The 16,928-nt window shown below is 45.2% G+C and overlaps 3 protein-coding genes across 5 annotated transcripts; 1 reads left to right on the forward strand and 2 right to left on the reverse strand.

The window, feature by feature from the left end:
• Positions 1-869: 869 nt before the first annotated feature.
• LOC112883179 (filament-like plant protein 3) lies at positions 870-6,250 on the forward strand. 3 transcript variants are annotated; one of them, XM_025948439.1, is made up of 6 exons: positions 899-1,032; positions 1,515-1,700; positions 3,419-3,602; positions 3,693-5,135; positions 5,229-5,611; positions 5,753-6,250. In XM_025948439.1, exons 2-6 carry the CDS (start codon positions 1,596-1,598, stop codon positions 5,966-5,968), a joined length of 2,331 nt encoding a protein of 776 aa, XP_025804224.1. In that variant the 5' UTR covers positions 899-1,032; positions 1,515-1,595; the 3' UTR covers positions 5,969-6,250. The 3 variants fall into 3 exon arrangements, with proteins under 3 accessions (XP_025804223.1, XP_025804224.1, XP_025804221.1); XM_025948438.1 differs by having other exon boundaries at positions 870-1,006; positions 3,693-5,611; XM_025948436.1 differs by having other exon boundaries at positions 3,693-5,611.
• A 543-nt stretch (positions 6,251-6,793) lies between these two features.
• On the reverse strand, positions 6,794-11,628 carry LOC112883180 (WD repeat-containing protein 74). Its single transcript, XM_025948440.1, has 12 exons — positions 11,439-11,628; positions 11,217-11,332; positions 11,086-11,115; positions 10,866-11,002; positions 10,550-10,723; positions 10,370-10,433; positions 10,168-10,275; positions 8,822-8,975; positions 8,188-8,277; positions 7,991-8,046; positions 7,787-7,844; positions 6,794-7,301 (listed from the first exon to the last, which is right to left on the reverse strand). Exons 1-12 carry the CDS (start codon positions 11,518-11,520, stop codon positions 6,982-6,984), a joined length of 1,389 nt encoding a protein of 462 aa, XP_025804225.1. The 5' UTR covers positions 11,521-11,628; the 3' UTR covers positions 6,794-6,981.
• A 348-nt stretch (positions 11,629-11,976) lies between these two features.
• Positions 11,977-15,651, reverse strand: LOC112883181 (probable protein phosphatase 2C 62). The gene is made up of 5 exons (XM_025948441.1): positions 15,340-15,651; positions 13,730-13,981; positions 13,012-13,297; positions 12,655-12,809; positions 11,977-12,331 (listed from the first exon to the last, which is right to left on the reverse strand). The coding sequence occupies exons 1-5, from the start codon at positions 15,376-15,378 to the stop codon at positions 12,191-12,193; spliced, it is 873 nt and encodes a 290-aa protein (XP_025804226.1). The 5' UTR covers positions 15,379-15,651; the 3' UTR covers positions 11,977-12,190.
• Positions 15,652-16,928: the final 1,277 nt, after the last annotated feature.

Consider the following 16,928-nt stretch of genomic DNA (forward strand, 5'->3'; position numbering starts at 1 on the left):
TTGTTTATTATAAAACTGGAGTATACATATATCGGTAATGTTCCCGAATGCGTATGCGCTCTTTAGTGGGATGGCTAAATATTGCAGAAAAAACAGCTTCACTCTTGAATCTTGCTTGTCACCAAAATTTCAGAGGAACACTGCAGTTGATGCAGAGCTAGGAAATCTTATGTTGTGAACGGTACCGGCATCTTTTGCGGCATTAAAGTGGGGCGGCTAAATACTGGGAAAGAAAAAGAAAAAGAATTCAACACTCTTGAATCTTGATTTTTCTTCAGACTTAAAATAATGGTAGAGAACACAATAACTCGCCATAAAACTGTCATGTGCCCCATCCTGTCAAAGTAAGTACGCAATGCACCATCAAACCAAACGCTTCCGAACAAATTTTTTTTTCTAAAATATCTTTACCATCTTTATGAACGTATGGTCTGCCCACCACATCGAAAATCTTCTAACTCTCCCAATATATATATATCTATATAAAAGCAAACAAACGTTAAGGCGACCGTGCAAACAACAACACGAGCGCTGCAACGAGAGAAACGGAGGAGGCAGCTGTTTGTATGTGTACGATGTTTTTTTATCTGAAATAAATCTGTATGTGTATGTGGTCACTGGACAGTATACGTACATGCAGACTTATGACAGCACACTCGCCTGCACGACTACCGATACGGCCGGCGTCGCAGCGAAGCCTCCATTCCTGAAACGGCCACGGCTTCAGACGCTCTGTCGCTCTGTCCGCCGGCCTGTCCGAGCAGACGGGCGGTTTTAAAAGGGTCCGTGCGGTGCGGCGTGGTGTGGTGTGGTGTGGTGTGAGAATCTCGGAAGCAACCGCAGAGGAGACGAGACATGCCCCCTTGCATCGGGGTCGCGCTTCGTGCGCCGCGCCGAGCAGGTGGTGCTGGGGGAGGAGGAGCGGGGAGGCGGTGACGGAAGCGAAACGGAAGGCCGCGGGTCTTGCGGGGCGGTCTGGTTCGTCCTCGCGGGTCACGGGGTTGAGGTGAGCCTCCTCCCCGTTTCGTGGAGGTAATCCTGCTGGGTCCTCTCTTCAGTTTCTGCGATTGGAGTTGCTTGCCTCTCTGTTCCCGGATGTTTTGCTCTGTTCCTTGTCCCTTTTCTCGGCGATTTATGCGCGGTGGTCTCTGAATTGCGCGGTTTCTATGTGATTTTGGCTTGTTTCCTGGGAACCCAAGTGAAGTGATTCTGGTTCTTCAGCCGACGCAATTTCGGTTCCGATCGACGGGTAAGGTGTTCTAGGTGAATGCGATCGATTACGATTCATCGGCAGTTCGTGTGGAAGGGCGCACAGCACACCGAGTCACTGACACACATGAACATAAGAATCGGTGTGCAATTGAATTTGGGTGATTAAATTTGAAAAAGATTTGATAGGACCATTTGAATTGGATTGCGTGTAAGTTGTGTTCTTTAAGGTCCGGCTTCTAGCCTTGTGTTCACTAATTGTTCTTGAAGGTCCGGCTGAACTCTTGTCCCTTTTCATTTTCCAGCGTGATCATCAACTCTTCTGGAGGTCGCGCTGAACAAAGGAGGAAAGGAGACCGCATTGGTTGGTGTAGGGGACTCCGGGGATGGACCGCCGGAGCTGGCTGTGGCGGCGCAAGTCGACGGACAGGAGCCCGGCCGAGACCGAGACCTCCGCCTCCTCAGCATCCGAGAGGATCACTGGTGAGCAGGTGCACAGTTCCTCCTGGCCTCACCATATCAAGCCTCACATTCTTCTGAAATTCGATTAGTATTATCAACTATGCAGAAACGTTCATCATTCATCTGCTCATATTCTGAATCCTGCATTCATACAATGCTACACCCAATTTCAGAAGAAAACATGGGGAAACTCATTTCCCCAACCTATGTAGTCAATGCTAGATGGTTCAGGGAGAAGAGAGGTGTAAATCAGACAACAGTGTCAGTCTTCACATTGAAGAAGAATAATCCCCAGTCTAGGAGTGAACCGCAAGCAAGCATTGCTGGGCGTTCATTTGACTTTCAGAGCCCTGCAATCCTTCAGTTAACAGGTCATGTAGCATGTGCAGTGCATGTGAGGTTTCATCCAGCACCAGATCCGTAGGGCCTCTCTCTGAAAGCCTGGTAATCTACCGCCAAGTTGCAGCGCGAACTCTCCAAAACCCCAGTGCTCCGATAGGGTTACACCGGGATTTCCGATGACGGGTCAGTTATCCCATACAAATTCCCTGCCGTCCCTGGCCCCTGAACCCTGACGCTGTGAGCTATAGGAGCCTTGTACCTTCAGATGTTTCGGCAGTTCTGTATGGGCGTAACTCCCTGTCTGCCAAAAACAGGATAATTGCGCGGAATACGGCGTAGACCCCCGAACAGCAGATCAATCATTTTTGGCAAAGGCACACCGACCGTACTCATCACCTATGCGCCCACATGGCGCCGAGGGCCAGTAAGATTCAGTTTCCCATTCTTTCCTCCTGCATTGCTGTGCTGGGCAGCAAGAGGAGGAGCGATGCTGACCAGATCTCCCTGTTCATGATCATGTGAGAAATTCCATGCCGTAATGTGGGGGTAGAGACGGCGACCGAGGCTGTCCTGGTGGCTTCCATGCCATGCCAGGGAAGGGAAAGCCAAGCCCTACCTGGCCTCGCCGCTGCCGGCCCTGCCCATGGACAATGAGGATGTGGGTGTTGGTTGGGACTCGCTTTTCCTCTGACACCATCATGGCTGAGCTTAACAGGATGCAATCTCTTGGTTGGTTGGCTGGCCGTTCGGCCGTTCCATGTGCATGTCCGTGGCATGGCCTTTGGCCCAACCCAAATGGCTCATCCTGTTGCTGCTGGGTGCTGGCACGGAGCAATCAAGATGCCCCCCTCTCTCTCTCTCTCTCTTCCTTCCAGCTCTGGTCCTGCGCTGGGCGGTGCATCAGTACCTGGCGCCATTGCTCCTCTTCTTTGACCGGAGCTTCCATTCTCCTCCATGTCCATGGTAATGTCAGTAGGAGCTTTCAACACTCTGAGCAAGTGCTGAGTGCCCTGCCGTCTAGAAGTTACTCCGTGAGTAATTGGGAGTTATGGAGTAGTGATGTGTGCTGAAAGCTGGGGCTGACAGCAATTAGGCTGTAGGCTACCATGGTCTCGCCAAAGTACCATGCCGTGCGTTTCGATGCGACGGTGTTTGCCTGTTTGGTCATTGGTGCCTTGATGGCGATTCTGACAGAACTTTCTGATGCTTCTGGTAGAGCTTATTGTTATTGCATTGCTGATATTTCAAACATCTCACTGTTGTGTAGTACTGCTCCAAGCATAATACTATTTCAAATCTTAAGAACAAAATCATGGTACTGACCTACGTTTGAGATCGATTAGTTTCTGCAAAATGAGAAAAGTTAATCTGCAGGATGTTTGACAGTTTTGGGTTTCTTGATCAGGATACTGCCAAGAGTTCTCCGAATTCGACGCAATCACCAGAGATCTCGTCGAAGGAATTGGAGGAAGACAGCAATGTAAAAGTGAAGGTGTTGAGCGAGAGGCTGTCATCCGTGGTTCAGGATATCCGTGCCAAGGATGATCTCGTGAAGCAGCATTCCAAAGTTGCAGAGGAGGCTGTGCTAGGTACGGTCTAACACAACAGTGAATCAGAGATTTGCAGTTTTCCGGACATAAAGTTCAGACAAATCTTAACTGTATTACCCTCTGTAATAGGATGGGAGAAGGCCGAGGAGGAGATCGCGTCACTGAAGACGCAGCTGAACGCTGCAACGGCCAAGAACTCAGCGCTGGAGGACCGGCTCGTCCACATCGACGGCGCCCTGAAGGAATGCGTCCGGCAACTCCGGCGAGCCAAGGAGGAGCAGGACCAGACGGTGCAGGACGCGCTGGCGCAGCAGGCCCGGCAATGGGAGTCCCATAAGACCGACCTCGAGCTGCGCATCGTCGAGCTCACGGCGAGGCTGGAGGCCAAGTCCGAGCGCTCGGTGGCCACCGACGGCGACACGGGTTCCAAGTTGGCTGCCCTGGAGAAGGAGAACTCGGCTCTGAAGGTGCAGCTGGTCGCCAAGACGGAGGAGCTGGAGCTCCGGACGATCGAGAAGGAGCTCAACCGGCGGGCCGCGGAGACGGCGAGCAAGCAGCAGCTGGAGGGCATCAAGAAGGTGGCCAAGCTCCAAGCCGAGTGCAGGAGGCTGCAGGCCGCGGCACGGCGACCGTCCATGAACGTCGAGCTCAGGCGCTCTCCGAGCTCGGCCTGCGCCGAGTCGGTGACGGACTGCCAGTCGGACTGCTCCGACTCGTGGGCCTCAGCTCTGATCACCGAGCTCGATCAGTTCAAGAACGACAAGAACAGCGCGAGCACCAGGGCCGCGAGCATCGCGGCCGCGGACATCGGCGTGATGGACGACTTCCTCGAGATGGAGAGGCTCGCCTCCGCGAACGATTCGTCGAAGGGCGACGCCGCCGTCGAGGATGCGAGCGGGCAGCTGGCGAAGCTCGAGGAGAAGGTCAAGAAGCTGGCAGTCGAGAAGGCCGAGAGGGAGAAGGCGCTGTATGAGGCTCAGCGCGAGCTGAGGACTTCACGCCACCGGGTGATGGTGGCCGAGGAGAAATCAGCTGAGCTACAGCGGCAGCTGAACCTTGCTAATGGCGAGAAACACGCCATGGAGGCCGAGGTGGAAGCCGCTGAGGTGAAGAGAAGCGAGCTTGAGGGTAAGCTTGAGCTGGCCCGCGCCGAGATCGCGGGCTTGCTGGACAAGGGGCACATCCTGGAGGAACGGCTCGAATCGGAGAAGGCTCTGACGCTGGAGCTCGCAGCCAAGTACCATGATATGGAGGCCTTGGGAGCGGAGAGGAGGGAGATAAGCGCTCAGCTGGAGGCATCGCGGTCCGAAACCAAGAAGTTAAGTGACAAGATCACTCTGCTCGAGAGGAAGCTGGAGGTTGAGAAGGCCTTGTCGATCCGGCTAGCCACGAAATGCCATGGCATTGATGCTCTGGAAGCGAAGAAGAAGGGCGTAGAGCTCGAGCTGGCGACGGCACGGGAGGAGATTGCATCGCTGCACAAGAGAGTGAGTAGTTTGGAGCTGGAAGTTCAGGAAGAGAAGACGTCGTCTACCGAACTCGCAACACGGTGCGAAGAATTGGAGGCATTGGGTAAGCACAGAGATGATCTTAGAACCCAGCTTGATTCTGCAAATTCAGAGATTGTTAAGCTGAATGAGAAGGTTAAAATGCTCGAGGATGCAGTGGAGAAACAGAGGCCAGTGACAGCGGAATTGGAGTCTCAGCTTCAGTCGAGGCAAGCAGAAATTGAGAGTTTGAGAGAGTGTGTCAGCCTGTTGGAAAAGAAGCTGGAGAGCCAGAAGAACCTGTCATCGGCTTACATATCTGCACTGGGTGCTTCTGAAACTGAAAAGAAGGAACTGGCTGCCCGTTTTGAACTCAAAGAGAAAGAAGCCGATGAGTTACTCAGGAAGATGAGTTTTCTGGAGGAACAGATTTACGAAGAGAAGGCGCGGTCGTCGGAATTTGAAGCAAAATGTGTGAAGATGGAAGAAGAAGTGCCAAGCAGATCTCTGGGTCACCAACCAGTGAAGCCTACGGCAACCGAAGATCTTCAGACCAGAAAGGTAAATTGTACAGAACCAATTGACATTTTATTACTGTCCATTTATGTTTACCTTCCATCGTGATAAATTATGGTAGTGGATACAGTAGTTTCAGAACTTTCAGTGGTGTTGTGACTCATGAAAACCCAATCCTTTTTGCAGGAGAAAGAGCTAGCCAAGGCCGCCGGGAAACTAGCTGACTGCCAGAAGACGATAGCTTCACTGAGCAGCCAACTGAAATCCTTGGCCGATCTCGACGAATTCCTCCCTGGAACCGAGACCAGTGGCGCCGCCTCAGCCGACACTTGGGACGGTGATCTGAAGCTGCTCCATCCAGCGAGTTATCCCGCGCAGATTGGCTATTTGGCAGTCACATGATCCTCGTGGCAAGTGGATATTTTTGTTTGGCTTTTGCCGCATGATGGCCTGATGAGATTGCCATGATCTTCCCCCCACATGTCATATAGAGTTAAGTTAATAGTCTATAGGTGAGCAAAAATGTTCATAGGGAAAGCTGTTTATAGAGTTGGTGATGAGCCTTAAGGGAACTCATATTGAAGATTATCTTTGATCTCCCTGTCCCTTGGAAATGGCTTTTTCCCCCAACATGTGCTGCATCTTGATTACCGCTTGCTTAGGTTGGAAACATCCTCACTGTCAGAAGACTCCAGAAATGTGATCAGGCTCCAGAAATCGTTAATATTTTACCCAAAAAAAAAAACAAAGCTAGCGTTGCTCAAACCGAACTAAACCCTCATTGCCTAGATAAGGAACTTTGAATGAAGAGAACATGTGGGGACAGGTGTCCATGATGGCAGCAGCCAGTGGAGGTAATCTAGTATTCCTTCGGGTTATAAATACTTAACGTTTCAAATAAAGATCCAATAGTATTTCAATATTTCTCAAGAACTTCTGCCTACTGAGACGAAATCACCGTCGTTCAAGGAGTGTCATCCACTTCATTGTGGCGATCAGTCACCATAGGGTGTGATCTGTTGCACGGGCAGCCTTTTAGCCAGCCTAGGTCCTAAACTGAGGCAAAATACAGAGAGCTGGAGAGAGACAAAAGAGAAGTGGATGATAGGAGGCAAATTCTTAGCATCTTGAGGGTAGTCTGACTTCAATCTCAGTTAGTAAGCTTTGTTGGATTAGGTCTAACAGAAATAGAGCAAAGGTATTGTTTCAGGTGGCAATCAGGCGTAATGACGTATATGCAACAATTCCCCCTTTTTTCATATTAATAATTAAGACGAATGGATGGTGAAATTCCCTCGCAGAGTTTCAAGTGGGTTCACTAAATTATATTTCGAATAAACAAAACTACAAATCAAAAAAATGCATGATTCTACAAAATCAAGTGAAAGGCAGGTTTGAGACCAAAGATACTTGTCCTAGGCGACATGCTGTTTCTTGCTCTTCTTCATGCATTTGCTTCTCTCTCCAGATTTTCTTCTCTTGGTAGTGCACATTTCATCGCTGTCTCGCTCCTCATCCTCTTCAGTTGTTCTACTCTTTTTCTTCTTTTCTTTCCGGACTTCAGCCACATCCTCTTCAACTGTTTTACTCTCCTTTTTCTTCTTTTTCTTCTTTTCTAATTGGACTTCAGCCTCAGCCTCATCCTCTTCAATTGTTTTACTCTTCTTTTCTTTTCGGACTTCAGCCTCAGCCTCCACCAAAAATTCTGGTTGCTTGGAGTTTGTCTCTACAGGCGCTGGAGCATAACAGTGTTAGCATATGACCACCCAGATGTCCTTCGAGGAAATGCAATTTGATGAGTAATGCCATTTCAGGTCTATGAGTTTATTGTTCTAATGATAAGAAAAATAAAGTGCTGTTCTCACAACCACTATATTGTCCATGATTAACATTGCCCTATGTTAAACTTCATCAAAACTACTCCCTCTACCTCATAAAGAGTGCACTTTTAGCTTTGTCCTAAGTCAAACCATCAAAAGTTTGACCAAGTTTATAAAAAAAGTACTAATATTTATGATACCAAATAAGTATCACTAGAATCATCATAAAATATATTTTCATAGTATACATATTTGGTGTCATAAATGTTGATACTCATCTCTACAAAACTAATCAAACTTGAGACTTTGACTTAGGACAAAAATAGAAGTGAGGGAGCATGAAATGCAATGAATAGGAAACATTAGGGAGCAGTTACAGCTGTTGAGAATAGATAATAACCTTCCACAGAAAAATGTGAATCAATAACCACAGTTGTAAGATGCTGCTTCAGAAATACCTGCACAAGAAAAAACGAGACAAGTTAGCCATAGAAATAGCTCAACATGCACTACGAACAAGTCATGAGGCCCAAAATTATTTTGCAGTGCAGTAAAGAAAAATTAACTCCAAGATGTGCTTGAATTTTATGAAAGCAGTTCTTACCGCAGAAAGCAACTGTCTTGTGTTTGTGTCCCAGATACGTAAGTAGCTATCCAATCCTACAAAGATGGACAATATCCTGAGTTATCCAGAATTCTGAAACTTGATGTTTTAATTTGTAACAGAAGCTATCTGGAATGCTAAGTGAAACCAAAGCACCCCCAATGGACAGAAACAGGCCTCTCTGGAGGTAGTCTCACCACAAGATGCTATCAAAGGTAGCTCCGGATGCCTAATAATTGATCTAATACTTCCACTGCATTTGCCAATATAGCATCCCAGCAATTTTCCTGAAAAGGGGGGAAATGTTGATTTTGCAGTCCTAGTAACAAAGAAAAAGGAAATGACACTAATAATAAAGCTGTCAATTAGTAGCTCATCATAGCTTGCACATATGATTCTTTTAACAACACAAACATAAGGACATCTGAAAAGCTCAGCTAGTCATTACATGTATCAAGAAATTTCCTTCCTGTTACTGATAGCATTTGCCTATAATATCTATACTTGAACTAGCATCTGAAAAACAGTTTGACAAATAATAATCCATTTCCAGCCTGACCACAATATGTATCACTAGACTTGTAGTCAGCATGGTTTAGTTGCAATAGACCACCTTAGCTGCATATTATTGGTTAACTGAGATAACAAACAAATAAGTCGACCAGAACCTAAGTAGGAACAGTGAACAGAAGGCACATTTCAGTTGAAACCATCCAAAGCAAGTTGCAAAAAATAAAAACTAAACTAACATGACATTCTAAAGAAGGAAAATATGATCAAGTTTTCAATTCTGTGTGTAAGCAGAAGATAACATATAGCAGCTTATGATACCTGTTCTCATGTCAAAGGAAGCAAGGTCCCCTGTTCCTGTACCGATATAGACATCATGTCCATTAGGATCAGCAGCAACTGCCTTGATTGGTGCCTCCCTAAAATCAACAGAGATTGCAGGTCTTCTTTGCAATGAAGTATCATATAGGCGGACCTGAAAAAGTCAAACACCATTTGCATAATGTGTCCAGTATCATCATCATTGCATTAAAAAAAGGGAAAAGTCTGATTTACACCCCAGAACTACCACAAAAGTCCGATTTCCAACCTTCAACTACAAAACCGGATAACATAGGCCATCCAACTGTCGAAACTGGGCAAATTTGTCCCTCTGGGTGGTTTTGAAGGTGGTTTTCCATTTTGTGAAAATTAAAAATATTCAAATTTAAACTAAAAAATTCATAAGTAATTCATTTTAAATAAAAAAACGAAATGGGTATCAAAAGTTTTCAAAAAATGTAACCTATCTATTGACACTTTTCAATTATACAGATCAATTTTTTCATGTTCATAGTATTTGATTGCTTGTAGTTATGCCTATTATTTTTGAATAACTAAGATTCAAATAGAGCAATAATAGATAGGTTATATTTTTAGAAAAATTTGGTACTAGTTTCATATTTTTCTGATTTAAAATGAATTAGTTTTGATTTTTCTAATCTAATTATAATTTTTTTAAAAAAAATACAAAACCGCCCTAAGGCCCAAATTTGCCCGGTTTCGACAGTTGGATGTCCTCTTTTATCCGGTTTTGTACTTGAAGATTGAAAATCGGACTTTTGCGATAGTTCGAGGGTGTAAACTGAACTTTTCCCTTAAAAAAATATGGAGAACTGGAGATGCCAATGTCTTTATTAGAACATGCCTTGCAAATCTACTGCCTAGAAGACTGCAATGACATAAGTGCAACAAATTGTCTTTTAGTCTATAACCTAAAACGAAACTGCAGTATAACACCTGTCCGTTAATAGGCGCCCTAGCAGCCAAGTGTGTTGTGAAGGATAGTCCCACTACATTGGAAGCTTTAATGCAAGTAGTACTATCATATAATGCCATTTCGAACAAACATGGAGCTAGGTTGACAACTTTATGCAAAGCAAGGATTAAAGTGTAAGCAGAATGGTAGCTGTTTGTATGCCTGTCCATTTGGGGTATGGCTTTGAGCAAGTTTTGGGCCTAGCATATTAGATATTGGAAAAATAGCATGCACCTAAACCGACACACATGAACTTAGAAGTTTACAAACATCCTTGTAATTCAGGCACATGATCAGCTATTCAAAACATGTTCTATCTGTCAGGAATTTCGAGACATGTCAAGAGATATAGGCATCAAGCTTACATTACCTGATGATTGTTTGTGCATGCTACAATTTTACGATGATCATCCTTGCACAAGAAGGTTCCAGCAGTGAACCAAGGCCGAGTGAATATACCAAGACTATTAGCTCGGGGCTGCATACGAAACAAAGAAAGAGAATCATTCAACAAACTAAGGGTTTGCTGCATTAGTATCAGAGAGAAATTAACAAAGTCAATGAGTGCTTACAGATTTAGCAGACCATGTCTTACTACAAGATGCAATATCCCACAAGTTCACTTCTATACCTTTCCTACAACAAAATGGAACCGTTATTTTCTGGAACTTAAATTGCTTACAGACTTTCATGTCACAAATAGGATTTTTGAACTAAAGCAGATTACTCCATTTCAGGTCATTTAAACTCACCCTCCAAACATTGCGTAGCTTTCACCATGATCCACTGAGCAAAATTGTACACCCCCACTGCACACATCCCACGTGGTTGACGGCCCAGCATCCGAGCCTGAAGCTGCATTTTCTTTCATGATGGACCTTATAGAAGCTTTCCCCTTGTCCGTGCAGGCAATAAATGTGCCTAACCTGTTATCCACAATCGGGTCAAACAACTCGGTCACTACAAACACAATGGTCCATGAATTTTACAAAGTATGTGTAATCATGCCACAAACTATAGAAATCTAGAATGACAACAGATGGGAAAAATATCAGGATGAAAAATTACATTGAGTCTGAAGCCTGTCTTGTGAAAAGGTGCAGCGTGACAAGGGGATCACCTTCAGCACTACCATCATCTGAAGCTGGTCCCACGGTCTTGACAGCAGCCAGAGCATCCCCATTCAGGGGATTCAGCAACTCAACCTACACGAAATCATCGAATCATACACCAATAGGAACATTGCAAGAAGTGAGCGCCTCAATTCGGAGGAGGAGGAGCTACTCACCACGCCGTTCTTCCTCGCCACAGCCAACACCTGCAGAAGAGCGACATCGAACGCAAATTAGAGGAGAGCCCTGTTAATCAATGAATCTGATAAAGCCTCAGCCGGCAAGGAGGCGGGAAAGGGACGCTCACGGGGTCGGCCGCACGGTCAGCGAGGGAGGCGGCGACGATGGCGCGGGAGGCGTCAGGCTCGCCCCATGTCTCGACGACCTTGGCGGCGCCCGCCGGATTCGTGCGGGCCTCAACGACTGCAACCAGCGGGAGACGAGTGGGGTCAGTGCTAAGCAGTATAGTAGCGCGCCGACGACGTGGGGCACGCGGCAGAGGGGAGGAGAGAAGGGTCCGTAGGCTAACCTTTGACGAGGCCAAGGATGTCGGTGGTGAGGGCTCGAAGCGGCGGGCAGCCGGGGCTCTCCAACACCGTGGTCCGCGGCATCCTTCACCTCCGTCTCGCCGCGGCTCGCCGGCGCGTGGGAAACTTGGGGGAGGAGGAAGCGAGGGCTAGTTCTTTTTTCTAGGGTTTTACAACGTGCCGTGCGCCGCCGGCCCGCCAAGCCGTCAAGCCGCCCGGCGCGGGCCGGGGGCGCGGGAGCGGGCTTGTTGGGCTGAGCCTGCGGTTCCGGGAAAGGAAAACGGGAGAATAGCGCCCCGGCCGGGCCCAGGGAGAAGGCCAGTCGCATTGAGCTTGAGCCCACCCAGCAGCCAGCCACGGATTTGTCCGGCCTGTTTGAATGAACGAGGTAATGCTCCAGGAAATTTATTGTTTATATGATTTAAATATCAATTTTTTATTTAGTCACGTAGTAGAAAATTAGATGTACATTAGGTAGGAAGTTGCTTATTTTTTGATGGAAACCCGGACCTTAAAATCTGATTCGATCAGATGAACAAATACCAAGTGAAATGATGACATCATGCTTTATTTGGAGCCTTTAACAAACAACAATATGTTACAACTTACAAGCCTTGATCCCCTTTGCGGGGTGTCCCCAAAACGAACGAAGATTAACACAATATCCGACACCATTTGGAAGGCCAGCAGCCTGACAACATAAGACCGTTTTAACACTGACATACAATTGGAAGGCCATCAGCCTGACACTGTGCTAGCACAGGAACTTGACGACGATGACAGAGATGTCGTCCTTGCTCTTCCGGTTCACGGCCTGCTCCGTCAGGTGCTTCGCGGCTGCCTGCGCGTCCTTGAAGTCCTTGATCTCATCCACCGCCTCCTGGTTTGACATCACCTGCGCATGTGCCATTCTCGCATTGTGATCATCACTGGAAATGGTAAGCACAAACTCAAGCGATCTAGGCACCCAGCAACTCATCCATAATGCAAATGCTATCGAAGAATTAGAAGAATCACTGCCCGCGTGCTTAACAAATTTCATGGCTTAATTTTCAAGACAAATGTTGCTGACACAAGGCCCACGTAAGTTGCATATCTCTCATGCATATGTGCATACATGCATACAACGTTACATGGAGAGTTAGCAGAATACACTATGCTGCAGGTTAACCCCATAAATCCATCAGGAACAATTTGTATGAGATTCATATTCATTACCTTCCATAAGCCGTCGCTTGCTAGAATCAGAAAATCTGAATTTTCAGTGATAGTTTCGTCAACTACATATGGTTCAGAGCTGAGGTGCTTCTTCAAGCTCCGGTCTCCAAATGCCCTCGCAACAGCCAGCTGCCCATCAACACGTGGTACATCACCTGCAAGGAACAAGTTTCAGATTGAACTCTACAGACCAAGGTCATATGCATGCAACTGTAACATGAAAGAAGTCCACAAGCAGTTAATGAACGAATTCCGAAGTCATCAGAAAACATCTGATTAGGAAACTCAAGTCATGACGAGAAAGTTTTACTAAACATACAGTTCAATGGAAGGCAATGACAATGAGATATCATTTACCTGGTAGGTTTGATACGAAGCCACCCTTTTTCTCGATCATTGGTCGCTCCATGGTTGGTTCATGGTCAACTGAAAGCTGCTCTGCCACACCATTTTTGCTAATAACTGCACGTGAATCTCCAACATTTGCAACCACTAGCTTCACAGACTTGTCACTTCCTATTAAGATGGCAGTAACAGCTGTGGAGCCTCCTCTTCCCAACTCTGATGCATTCTCCAATATTTTCTCATCGGTAAGTTGGTATGCTTTTCGGATAGCATTTTTCGGGTTACTCAAGAATTCTGGCTGAGGAGGCAGCATTCAATAAAATAGTCAGCACGATTGTGACTTAAACTGCACTCTACCACCTTAGACATGATGTATACGTCAAGCCATCTGCTTTCTTGCTCCTAATATGGCTGTTGCATGGAAATTGTTGGTTGCAGAGCTACCATCACTCCCAGTATACATTTTCAACCTACACTAAACGCTCTTTTTTATCTTTTTATAGAAGCAATCAGCATTTGGCACATCACTGACAGAAATTATTCATGCTGCATTAAGTCATTATCTTCATTCCCTCCCCATAGGTCATAAGTATGAAGCTATCATCTACAAACACTTGAAACAGAATGCATAAAAACTAACATCATTTGAAAATTCTAGCAAAAGGAAGATACAACTGACATTAGTTAAGAGTCTATAAAGATAAAAAAGGTAACTGAAGTGGAATATTACCTCACTCAAGATGTTATCGAAAAGATGGGACCGCAGAAAGTCTGGAACTGTGTGGCCCAGGTGACCATCAAATATTGCAAACAAACCCAAATCATGTTCACCCACTTGCCGGTACTCTGCCACTAGATAGTCCTCCATTGGATGATTGGATTTCCCCTTCACTAGATGGTAACCATGCTTGACTCGCTTGCCTGATAACTTTGTCTTGCCTTTTCCTGTTTCTGGTCCTGATGAACTAAAAGCATCTTTGACCTGTCAGAAAAATACATACTCCCATGTCAATTATATTGTACTGTATTAACACAACATTAAGCAGAGCACATAAAACGAGCATGTTCAGGACATCCAACCAGTGCATGTTAACATGATACCAACCAGTGCATGTTAACATGATACCAGCAGAGTACATGTAGCCTAGCAGTAGTCTTAATTCCACATATCCAATTCTTATACAATTCAGTCCATTCTGATCCTGGCCTATTTGTCTCTGGTAAACTATAGAATTGACTTTGTTTCGAGCAAACTGTGAACAGTATATAGCCATGATGTAGCATTCAGATTCCAGAGAACATATTTACATGCCAAAGCTAAAATAAATGCTTAGGCACATCCATAAGCATGCCAACTTAACTATCTCCATCACCCAGTGTTAACAAGCTCTTTTAATTCTTAAAATAGTTTAGAAATAACCAGGACCACAGTGTGACAAATGTTCTCCAAATTAAAATAGTAGGTAAACAGGTTTCAAATGATGCAAACAAAGTAGGAAATCCATACAAACAAGCAAAGATACATAAGCCTCGACTAATAGCTTGTGCTCTGCTATCAGGGTCAGGTGGCAACAGATTGAAAAGCTCTGTCTGACCTGCATTCTATGCTTTCATCTCTTTGGCTACAAACAGTACAAGGAAATTTTTTTCCTTTAACCACTAACAAAATGATGAAACACAAATCAGAACTCCCAACATTTTCACAAATTTTATAGCCTTCTAGCTTTGCCACAAGAAAATTATACCTTCCACTTCTAACCTTCTGCTATCTTGATTGCACTTTATTCCAGAGCACCAGCCCTCAAAATCATATCCATTAAAACAAACTTCTTTTTAACACAGAAACTAACCAGCTTCACGCAGATTGCCAATTTCACTCTTTTAAGGTGATGCTGCTGAACAACACCCCCCCCCCCCAAAAAAAAGCCTCCTTTTACTTCAAATATCAGCAACAAATATAGTTAATCATCAATCCAACCATTCAAAGTAGTGAAACTATGACACTTGCATAAGATGCGCCTAAAACCCCCGATTACCGAGCACGGCTTAAAGATTCGTTGAATCAAGGCCCAGCTACTACGATTTTCATTTGCCGGAATCCAGTGAGTCCCCAACTGGATCACCATCGCTCCAAAAATTCTCATGAAAATCTAATGAATCGGCCAGTTGACCCTCTCAAGTCTCGGCACCCCATACCTTGGTGCAAGGACCAGAAAAGGAAGCTTACGGAACAATGAAAAACCTATCTATACAGCAAAACCAGGAGACAATCAATAAGCAGGGAAAGGGATGCCATAAGCGAAAGAAGCAACAATCCCCTCCTCTTCCATTTGTTATTACCTTGTCCTTCACTTTGTGGTAGATTTCCTTGCCAGCCATTGGTCGCCTTCCCGAACCCAAGATTCAGAGCTACTGCCCTGAGGTAGTAGAAGAAGCAATGGGTTTCTTGGGATTCAGTTCCCCTTCAATCACTCCTTCCTTCGATCCCGCCCACCAAAACTAGTCGTTTCTTGGATCAGCTTGGGGTCAATGATAATATTTTATAGGTTTATAATTGAGGGAGGTGGGTTGGTGGTGGTGGGGGCTGCTGGTCTGTATGAAGGGAAAGGAGCGAGGCGGCCTGGTCGCCTGGATCTCGGATAGCCGTCGGTTGACCCGAGGTTGGGGCAGATGGGCAGATTGGGACATGGACTTGTCGAGTAGGGACAAGAGGGAGAAAGGGGCAAAAAGCTCTTGTTTCTGCCGTCTACGGTCTACCTTCCCATGTTTCACACTCAGCAGGATCGCCTGCAAAAAGCAAGATGATAGATGAGGATAGATTTCAGGTCTCAGGAATACGTATAGTGCCCGATTTGGCATCTGAAATCTGGAGTTTCATGTAGATACTTCAACAACTGGGTTGCCTTTTATCACCTTAGTGATGATTTAGCTCAATTATGTCATGGTATAAACCGGCACCACTAGTGCTCATTCGATCAGAATTTTTTTATGGAATGGTACGTCGCAATATTGATAAATAACAGTTGCAATATTAGAAATTAACGTTTGCAACGTTAGAAAATATATGCATACAAATAATTCTAACATCCAATTTTAGGATAGAAATTTCCACCGCAACATTGACACCATGTTTCATGCAACATCCATTACAAAATATAAAAAAGATAATTGCAACATCGGTGCTTGTTTCTTACAACATGTGTCGAGCATCCGATCGATAAACAGATATCGGACGTCTGATCCGCAGCATTACTGTACTAGAAAACTTAGAAAATTTTGCTAGAAACTGCATTCATAGTTCATAATACAATTTGGATTCGGCGCATCATATTCAGGAGAGCATGTCAAATATTTTATGATGTACCTTTTTCCCAAAGAAACTATATTCATTTTTACCGGCTTCTCGAACTAGTTGAAATAACCTTCCGCACGTCGAGTTCAAAGTTTTTAAAACAGTTTGCAGACCCTTTTTGCGAATTTATTGATTCGAGTCACTGTTTTTTTTTCTCACATCATTGATGCTTCACACAAAGGTTTGCGTAGAAAGGAAGTAACAAGTGGTCTTGACCATGTCGCATTACTCCTTTGCCAATAATATTTTGCACCGAGGCATTCCATATTACGGTATGACACGAGATGAAGCTGATTGTTTCTGACAATTGTGGCTCAGATCACAACATCAGTGTATTTTATTCAGGTAAAAAAAAGGTGGTGACTAGATAAAAAATGATAGTGTATTTTACCCGATTTTGGGAAAGCGAATTTCAAAGAACAAGTCAAATGCTAAAACGTGGTGCTAATCAACTCAAGGCAGCCAAAGTCGTACAGAAAATACATTTTAATAATCAACTCGTGAGGAAAAAGGAACGAAAGGCCTTTTGTTGAAAAAGAAAAAGATGATAAGTAGCCAACTTTGCGGTCAAGAATTA

This window comes from Panicum hallii, chromosome 2 (genome assembly GCF_002211085.1).
Source record: "Panicum hallii strain FIL2 chromosome 2, PHallii_v3.1, whole genome shotgun sequence".
NCBI classification, from domain to species: Eukaryota; Viridiplantae; Streptophyta; class Magnoliopsida; order Poales; family Poaceae; genus Panicum; species Panicum hallii.

Coding starts and splice junctions, on each gene's coding strand:
- LOC112883181 (XM_025948441.1), bottom strand. CDS start 15,378: ATGGCTGGCAAGGAAATCTACCACAAAGTGAAGGACAAG. Junction 13,982..15,339: donor ACCACAAAGTGAAGGACAAG/GTAATAACAAAT, acceptor TTTTTCTGACAG/GTCAAAGATGCTTTTAGTTC. Junction 13,298..13,729: donor TCGATAACATCTTGAGTGAG/GTAATATTCCAC, acceptor CTGCCTCCTCAG/CCAGAATTCTTGAGTAACCC.
- LOC112883179 (XM_025948438.1), top strand. CDS start 1,596: ATGGACCGCCGGAGCTGGCTGTGGCGGCGCAAGTCGACGGACAGGAGC. Junction 1,701..3,418: donor AGAGGATCACTGGTGAGCAG/GTGCACAGTTCC, acceptor TTTCTTGATCAG/GATACTGCCAAGAGTTCTCC. Junction 5,612..5,752: donor AAGATCTTCAGACCAGAAAG/GTAAATTGTACA, acceptor TCCTTTTTGCAG/GAGAAAGAGCTAGCCAAGGC.
- LOC112883180 (XM_025948440.1), bottom strand. CDS start 11,520: ATGCCGCGGACCACGGTGTTGGAGAGCCCCGGCTGCCCGCCGCTTCGA. Junction 8,976..10,167: donor CATGCACAAACAATCATCAG/GTAATGTAAGCT, acceptor TGACTTTTTCAG/GTCCGCCTATATGATACTTC. Junction 8,278..8,821: donor TTCCTTTGACATGAGAACAG/GTATCATAAGCT, acceptor CCCCCTTTTCAG/GAAAATTGCTGGGATGCTAT.